This window comes from Octopus bimaculoides, chromosome 20, assembly GCF_001194135.2.
Source record: "Octopus bimaculoides isolate UCB-OBI-ISO-001 chromosome 20, ASM119413v2, whole genome shotgun sequence".
In the NCBI taxonomy this organism is placed as follows: domain Eukaryota; kingdom Metazoa; phylum Mollusca; class Cephalopoda; order Octopoda; family Octopodidae; genus Octopus; species Octopus bimaculoides.
The window spans coordinates 29,999,808-30,009,100 of record NC_069000.1 but is presented as its reverse complement, the minus strand read 5'-3'; the positions used below and the strand labels follow the sequence as shown (position 1 = coordinate 30,009,100).

The following is a 9,293-nucleotide window of genomic DNA, read 5'->3' as shown; positions in this document are numbered from 1 at the left end:
TATATATATATATATATATATATATATATATATATATATATATATATATATATGTGTGTGTGTGTGTATTTACATGTATATTATATGCACGTATCTTTATATATACATTTATAATTACAGATAAACCCATGTATGTGTATATATTTATGTATATATGTATGCAAAAATGTATGTATACATGCATGTGTACACATACAGCTGTGTATGTAAACACATATACCTTCCCTTACACATAAGACATCCAGTGCCATGCGTGCTTTACCATTTAGTATACAGACAATGGATAAAATGATTGTTAGTTTGCGAACTTTTCGAGTGTGAAATATGTCTGACTCCTTGAAATTGCGAATTACAGCAACGTTCACGTTTCAGAAGCATTTTGTAATCAAGTATGTCTTCAGTAAGGACCAGCACTCCCTCTCCACATGTTAAAGCACGATTCTAAAGAGGCCTTTGAGAAATTCATTACCCATTTTGAAATGGTAGTTTAGATATGAAGCCAGATGAGAGCGATAAATGGATTAATTTTTTTTTAAAGCTTACAGAGATGAAACAGCTAGTTAGCTATTATGAAACTCGTTGGCCTTAAATTGCATGAGGCGGCTTAAGATGGCTTTACATTGTAGCAGAAAGAGTCATTGCATTAACTATATCCATCGAAACCACAGCCTGGACAATAATTAGGGTTTCCAGAAGAAATTCTGTCCATTTGGTGCAAGGGAACAGTATGTTTTCAGGTTGTGACTGGGGAATTCTCAAAATTGAAAAGGGACTGTTTTTCTTTACTTTCTTTTCTTTTTTTTGCTAATTATAGTAAAGGGAGTGCCTTATATATTTGCATGTTCATCTCTAAGCCCCAAACAACTTATTAATGACTTTGTCAGTCCTCTAAGACAAATCTCAAAATGTTGTAAATTTCTTATACTCTTCACAGAGTATAGGTTGGTTGTTAGAGGATGTTTTTTGCTAAGGAATAAATAAAGATGGTCAAAAGGGTATTTGGTATAACTTTGCTTTTTATCATGAAGTTACAAGAAACTTTACATTGCAGGGATGCTCGTTTTGCAGTTCATGAATAGTGTTATGGATAGTGTTGTTATGAATGACCATAATTGTTATGTTGAAATCAACTTCAATGCAAGATGAAACTTGTCTTTGGTATGAACCAAAAACTTTTCACGACAGTAAAGAATGCCTTGTTGTTGTTAAACAATCTCTCAATTGGAAGGCGGTAGGACATTTTGGGAAGGTATATCAATAACCAATAGTGTCTGTAGTATGATACAATGAAGTATCATACTTTAGCAGAAATTTAAAACAGCTCAGCATGGGCTCTTCATTTCTTAGAAGAAAAACAGTTCTACTGTGTCAAAATGTTGTAAACAGTTTTTAAAATCTCTTTGTGATGTCACTAAAACAAGCAGGAATGTGCCGAAATAGGTCTGAGTTAACATGAATTAATTTTGTGTGTGTGTGTGTATTTGTATACATGTGTGTGTGTGCGTGTGTGTGTATTTATATACATGTGTGTGTGTGTGTGTTTGTATACATGTGTGTGTGTGTGTGTGTGTAAAACCATTTCTTAGACCCATTTCACTCTAAGAGACATTTCATGTTTGGTTTCCCCTGTTGCTAATGACATCTATTGCTCCTAAGGCTTGTAAGGGACCTTCAAATCATTCCACACCAACCACAATCCAGCAACAACTTGACCATTTGAATATTAGGACCAACAATGCCAAGTGAGTCCACTGACCAACCCACACCCTCTGCTACACAAGGTGCTCAAGTGATCATGCTGAATATCACATTAGTAGATGGAAGCGCCTCCATGACCACACTTTTAGCTGAGTAGACCTACCTTTGAGAAGCAGACACAACTACACTAGTCACATGTAAAAGACTCTTTCATGCCCTTCTCAAGGAGAGGGTTCACCTCCTCCATATATTTACCAGTATGTTTGAATTCGGTGTATACAACCCTCCTGTTCTCATATTCTTTAACAATGGTAACAATGAAATTCATCTACAGCTTCCTGTCTGTCACAAGATTTTCCAAGGTATTAGTATCAACATTGATCTTTTTGTGTCTTTAACATTGTCACTAAAACGCTTATGTGGCTTGCATTGGGGCTGTTTTCCTTGCACCTGTTCACCATGCAATACCTGTTTTGGCATGCAGGTGTCCCATGAACAGACAAGCTGACCAGACCACCTAAGTTTCATAATTATGGACCTGATATTTATCACTTTTGCTCACTTGTGTATCAGGTACATAAGATCTTCAGTATCTTATGCAAGCATCGCTGATGGAATTGCTCAAGATGTTGGATATACCTGTGGCAGGTTGTCCCAGTCTCACATTCATACAACAGTGCATGTTGAGACACATGTTTGATAGATCTTAACTTTTGTTGCTGCTGTCAGATTGTAACCAGAGCCTTAATTCAAGCTTTCCAAATGCATCACAGGCCTTAGGAAGTTTATAACTGGTCTCCTTGTCAAGAGTGTTAAATGTAGCGTACTACCAAGATAGACAGACTTACCCATGATTTTTAACTTTTTCTTACATACTTTATACACCTTGGCAAAAACGGGTTGTACTTGTGTTTCAAAGGACCAGCCTTGTCACATTCTGTGACAAGCTGAATCTCCCTGAGAACTACATTAAAGGAATGCATGTCTATGGAGTACTCATCCATTTGCACTTTAATTTCATGAGCAGGCTGTTCCATTGATCGGATCAACTGGAACCCTCGTTGCAACTGATGAAACGCCAGTCTTTGTTGTTTTTTTTATGCAATCATTTACTTGTCATCATTATCATCACCTAACATTCATTTTCCCTGCAGGCATGCACACATACACATGTGCATATACACATATATACATATGTATACGTACATCCACACTCACATCACCTTGTGAGATTGGTGCTTAAACTGTTGCAAGCTGACAGCTGCAAGAAGAACATGTACAACAAGAGAATTCTCCAGGAATAACAATTTGTGAAAAAGTACTGGTTGTAGCCATCAATGCAGGGCCTGAATGGGGGACATAATATAAGCTTTGAGTGAGTTGAAAGTGCCTGTGTTGATGTGGTGCTTAACCTTCCAACTTTGGAGTCCAGAGTCTATTGTGATAGCCTTGCTTCTATTGATGAACTTCATTGTTCAAAGAAAACTATGAAACCACCTGAACAACTTTATGACTTCATTATTCTGTTAGATTGTGTAAAATCTAATTCCAAATAGGAGTTTATACTATTGCTGTTAACTTTAGTTAATTTTACAGTCTCATAGTTTATTGTTTGTTGTTTTTCATAATTGATGTATCATGTGATAAGTGCTTTCTCTCACTTAAAGCGACACATGATGACCTTCCTGCCAATAAATTATAATCCGGCTCTCTACTTTCAAAGACGGAATTTTTTTTTTTTTTTGTTTCAGCTCAGAGTTGTGGCCATGCTGATGCACCACCGTTTAAAAATCTTTTACTTGAAATTAGTGAATGCCTTAATATGTATTCATCTATCTAACTCATACTAGCAGGAAGAAATGGATGTAAAACAAATGTATAAATTGTTTGTGTGTATGCTCTCCTGTCTCTTGTCACACCTTCATCCACTTCAACACACCCAGCATCATGTCATCATTCATCTTTCACATCCTATTTAACATCACAACTCACATCCTGGGAGTTTGGCTAAGTTTATTAACTTCCTTAATTTTTAGATCATCCCAGTTTTAGAATAGTTCAATGCGGCTATAATAATTGGCACAAGGACAATATATCACTGCTGCTGACTTTTATGCAACAGTTAAAATTACTATACAAGTTATACCATGGCTAAAATTTGAAAATGTTTTCCCAGAAAAACTTGATTAGAGATGCTAATTCTAAGGGATGGTTTCAAATCAGTACCAAAATATTAGATGTGATGTACACTTCTCATGAAAAAAACCGAAGTTTCTTTTCACCATGCAGCCCATTTTGTTTCACCCACTTTCACTTTTAGGTGGCAATTTTATGTAACTAAATCAAAAGACTAAATGTACACAATTATTTTCCTAACAATATTTTTTTGTTTCTTTTGCTTGTTAGTCTGCATAACTTTAATTCAAATATCTGATTTGTCTTTTTACAAAGTAATTTTTCTATACTATTAGAACACATTTATGATGGAAAGGAGGAAGATGAGAAGAGACAAGTAGAATGATATTATAGCTCATGATATTTAACTTAGCCACAAGGTGGTACAGTTTTGGGGCAAGGAATGTAATTTATTTAACCAATCCAATACACGACTGCTCCTAATTCATAGAACATAAAAGGATGTTGGCAGTCAAAAATGAAAGTATACAATATTTTTATTATTGTAAACTTTTTGTTCTTTATTTTAGATTTCATTATTTGTTTTAGATCAATAAATTAAAAGTTTGTCATCTATATATATAAAACAGAAACGCTGTGTGTGTGTGTGCACGTGTGCGCAAGATCGAAGGTTTATGACTCGAGTTCCACGAAACCGATTTGATTGAAATTTCAGACATGCATTTGGTATGTTCCAAGGTATGTTTTAGTCATAACAACTGCTTCCATCAATGTTCGGTTTTCGCAAAAACTCGATCGATAATTATCGATTTTTTTCAAAAAGTCGTCTGATTTTGATCAAACTTGACATACCTATGCATTCTTACCCCAGGTTTTGCGTTTCGTTATTATTTTTTTCAAATTCCGTTATGTTTGAGTACAACACAGGTAAAGTCGACTCAAAAAATGCCTTTCAGGCAGGCCATAGTGCTGGAACCAATGAGCCGATTTAAACCAAACTCAGTAAATGAATGCTTTTTCACCCAACAAGTCTTATGCCATGGTTCATTTCATTAAATTGTGCTTTGTTTGAGCACAATTCGACAAACTCACATTTGAACAAAATGCCTTTGTTGAGGTAGCTCCTAATTTGTTTTTCTCAAGACCTGTTGAGGCAAGTGAAATCAAAATCGAGTGAAATTCGACGACTGGCACCCATGCCAACGTCATCTCCTTCAATGGACACGAAACTAAGCTTGCAAAGACTTATTGGGGCAAGCGAAAGTGAAATCGTGAAGTCACCTGTGCCCAGCATCGTCTTTCTGGCACTTGTGTGTAAGGACTTTCGAGAGAGATTGTTGCCAGTGCCCCTGGACTGGCTCTTGTGCGGGTGGTACATAAAATACACCATTTTGAGCGTGGCCGTTGCCAGTACCGCCTGACTGGCCTTCGTGCCGGTGGCACGTAAAAGCACCCACTACACTCTCTGAGTGGTTGGTGTTAGGAAGGGCATCCAGCTGTAGAAACTCTGCCAAATCAGATTGGAGCCTGGTGTAGCCATCTGGTTTCACCAGTCCTCAGTCAAATTGTCCAACCCATGCTAGCATGGAAAGCGTACGTTAAACGACGACGACTGACCCCCATTCCTTCTCTGATGTATAAACAATTAATCTCCACCATGGTATACACACACATTGTGACCCCATGTGACCTTAAAATAACCACTGCCAATTACAGTAAACATTTGGCACTGAGGTTTTCCATTGCAATAAATGAAAGCGATTTCTGTGTGTAGCATGAGATAGTTAAAGCAATGACAGCCTCTGCACTGCACAAGCTACTGGTAAGTACTTACTACTTCCTTCATCCATTTCACTAACACTTGAGAAAAGACGGTTTGGGGTGTGACATCGTTAAAGCAATGACCTTGGTAACCTTTTGAATCAAATCAATACCCGTGCTACCTTTCAAAAAGTTATACTTTTGTGCTGTTTACGGTTTGCGTGTATAAGTGCTTTCAGGTGAAGCCGCGCCAAACCACTGAACCACCAGACCGATTCAATTGAAATTTCAGATGTGCATTAGGTATGTTCCACGGCATATTTTAGTCATAACAACTGTTTCGATTAATGTTCGGTTTTCGCAAAAACTCGGTTGTAAAAAAATTGATGAAGCATGTTGTTGAGGCAACCATCCTGTCCGGATGCAGAAAAGGTGAAGATGTATTCATTCCCAGGATTCCCCTTACTCCCTCGGGATCAGACATACCTTTCGCCTTCAGAAGACTGCAATTCCTGCTCCAGCCCAGCTTCGCCATGTCTGTCAACAAGTCCCAGGGCCAGACTCTTTCTGTGGCTGGACTTCTCTAGGAAGAACCTTGCTTTTCCCACGGCCAGCTGAACATTGCATGCTCCAGAGTCAGCAGTAGAGACACAAAAATACAAAGCACTCTTGGAATCCTGCATCTTTCAGTTATTACACACACGCACGCACACACACACACACACACACACACACACACACACACACACACACACACACACACACAGAGAGTATATGTTTGTGTTTATATTACAAAACCATACAAGTAACATCATTCCCTGGTTTCACACATACCTGAAGGAAGGATGGCAAGCTTCTTAATTCATTACAATGTGTCTCTGTTCTAACTTACTGTCACCTCTCTATTTTTCCTTTATAAGCCCTTCCATAAATGCATGTTAGAGATGCTCTTCTTCCCTTATATGAAGGGCAGCCAATCATATATATCCCTGTCATCTCAAGTACAAAACAAAGATAAAACCAAATTCTATTGTTTTTACTCTGGTCTGCAAAAAATTCAGGTAATCTGTGACACATACAACATGGTGTTACTTTTGGATATAATTGGAATTATATCCAAAAGTAACACCATGTTTCAGATTTCTCAACAAATTTAAAATTACCAAACACATATGAAATGCATCTAAACCATCTTGTAAATAAGAAACTGGGAAGTCTCTAAAAGTCAAAATAGAGGAACACTGAAAACCCCAGAAAGAGGAGAGACTTAAGTCAGGAATGATTAAATAAATATAGTTGAAATAAAATAATGGAATGAAACTTCCATAATTGATAGAGAACCACAGTAGACACGTAGAATAATCAAAGAAGCAGTAGAAGTTCCAGAAACACTTATTAGTAATGTGAGCACTGAAATTATTTCAGTACAGCTGACTTGACTGCAAAATGAATTGAAGAAAGCCTATGAATCAAGCATTGATTATACATGAACTAGAAATCTTGTGGAGAGGAATTACTATAGTTGACTATAGAAAGATTATTTTCAAGAAAAATGTTATATTGTTTCAGTCAAAATGAAAATAAAAATTACATGTTGACACTTGTGGGGTGTAATACTATTACCTTGTAAAATTTGATTTGATTTGGTGGAGCCATTTAAAAATGCATAGGGAACAGACAAAGAATTTTAAATAGAGAGAGATAATTGGCTGATGTTTCTGATAGGTTGTATGACTACTATTTCTCAAGTTGGTTTCTGTTTTTCTGTTTAGTATGACTGTATTATATAATTATTATTATTGTGTTTTCTCTATTTACAGAGAATTGGAACTTGGTTCTCGTGACATTGTAGAAATCTCTGGTGATACAATTAATGTGACCAACACTAAGGTGAGTGTATTCATATATTCATAGAGGCTCCCAAAAAATAATTTGGGGCTTAAAGTATTAGTAAACTATATATTTTTCTGAACTATTTTCATTCATTTTTTTTTGTTAAAGCAAAATTTGAACAAACAATAGAGATATATTTAGACTATTTAAAACAACAACATTGTACAAAATTCCCCTATATTCTACTTCAGGGTTGGTGTTGAATGTTCTGTCAACACCAAATGGTTAAAAATAGTTCCACCAGGCAAAGGTAACATACCATCTGTCACCAAACACATTCCATCTTTTGTCAGTATATCCCCAAGGACAGTTCACTCCTTCCAAGATGGCATTTTTTTTTCTAAGACTGCCATATTTTGGTGACAGACCCACTACTACAATCTGTTGGATGATCTGCAGTGAGGGATCAAACATACAGATGAATATGTTTGAGAACCTTTATAGTGTACTAAATAGCTTGGATATTCACATCGAAGAACATGTCTTCAGAAAGACATCAGTTAAAAAAAAAAAAAAACACATGGAGAAATGCCAACCCAAGATATCATACTTAAAATCAAAGCAGCAGAACACAATGTCAGTAATTTAAGAATTAAGGAGATTGGCCTCACTCATAAACTGAATCAATTTATTAACAATAAGCAGGTGTGGCTGTGTAATAAGAAGCTTGCTTCCCAACCACAGGGCTCCAGGTTTAGTTCCACTGTGTGGCACCTTGGGCAAATGTCTTCTCCAATAGACTCGGGCTGACCAAAGCCTGGTGAGTGGATTTGGTAGATTGAAACGGAAAGAAGTCTATTGTGTGTCTTTGTTTATGTGTTTGTCTCCCACCACTGCTTGACAACCAGTGTTGGTGTGTTTACACCCCTGTAACTTAGCAACTTGGTAAAAGTGACCGATAGAATAAGTACCAGGCTTTAAAAAAAATTACTATGATCAATTCATTCAACTAAAATTTCTTAAAGGTAATGCCCCAGCATGGCCACAGTCTAATGACTGAAACAAATGAAAGATAAAAGATGAACTACATGAACCAGTTTGGTAAATACAACAACACCAGTTTGCCACTGCTCTCTATTTTCTCTTGATAAAGATGTTTTATCCCTGAAATATTGGAAAAACAAGGTGAAGTGTAAACTATTCTTTTGTCTTGGCTTTTAAAACAAATTTAACAACTGTTTCACACAATACTTCATTCAAACTACATTATGATGCCTGAATCAGACAGCATTTTGCATTATGTTGAATCAGTCTTCATCAGTTAGTGTAGATTGATAGATGTATGTTTATACATACTAACAGTGATATTGAGAGATAGCTTACTATATTGGTTTTCATTTATTACATAGATGTATGGTGGTGGTGGTGGTGGTGGTGGTGGTGGTGGCAGCGGTTGCAGTGGTGATGGTAGTTGTGTGTGTGTGTGTAAAAATAATACCAAAATATTTTCCAATCTCCTGGTTTGATATTATTCTGCAGAAAATATTTTCTAGTATTTTCAACTCTTAAGCATGCCTCACACAAGTATGACATTTACATATGGAAATGGAATACTGATATAAGCAGATGTATTTCAAGAGGACACCACTTGATTATAGCCCTATCTGTATAATATATGTGTGTGTGTGTGTGTGTGCATATATATGTACATGTATATATGTGTGTGTATATATATATATATATATATATATAGGAGTGGCTTTTGTGGTAAGTAGCTTGCTTACCAACCACATGGTTCTGGGTTCTGTCCCACTACTTTTGCCTTGGGCCAACCACAGCCTTGTGAGTGGATTTGGTAGACGGAA

General features: G+C 36.6%; 1 protein-coding gene across 4 annotated transcripts in view; it reads left to right on the top strand.

The window, feature by feature from the left end:
- LOC106874278 (uncharacterized) overlaps window positions 1-9,293 on the top strand; it is a 162,890-nt gene that overhangs the window by 4,277 nt on the left and 149,320 nt on the right. For all 4 annotated transcript variants that reach the window (XR_001409985.2, XM_014921953.2, XM_014921952.2 and 1 more), the window contains exon 2: window positions 7,416-7,485. Coding sequence is in view for 3 of the 4 variants with exons in the window: in XM_014921953.2 (XP_014777439.1) it covers window positions 7,416-7,485 (70 nt within the window). In the remaining variant the exon portion in view is untranslated. The remainder of the gene's footprint in view (window positions 1-7,415; window positions 7,486-9,293) is intronic.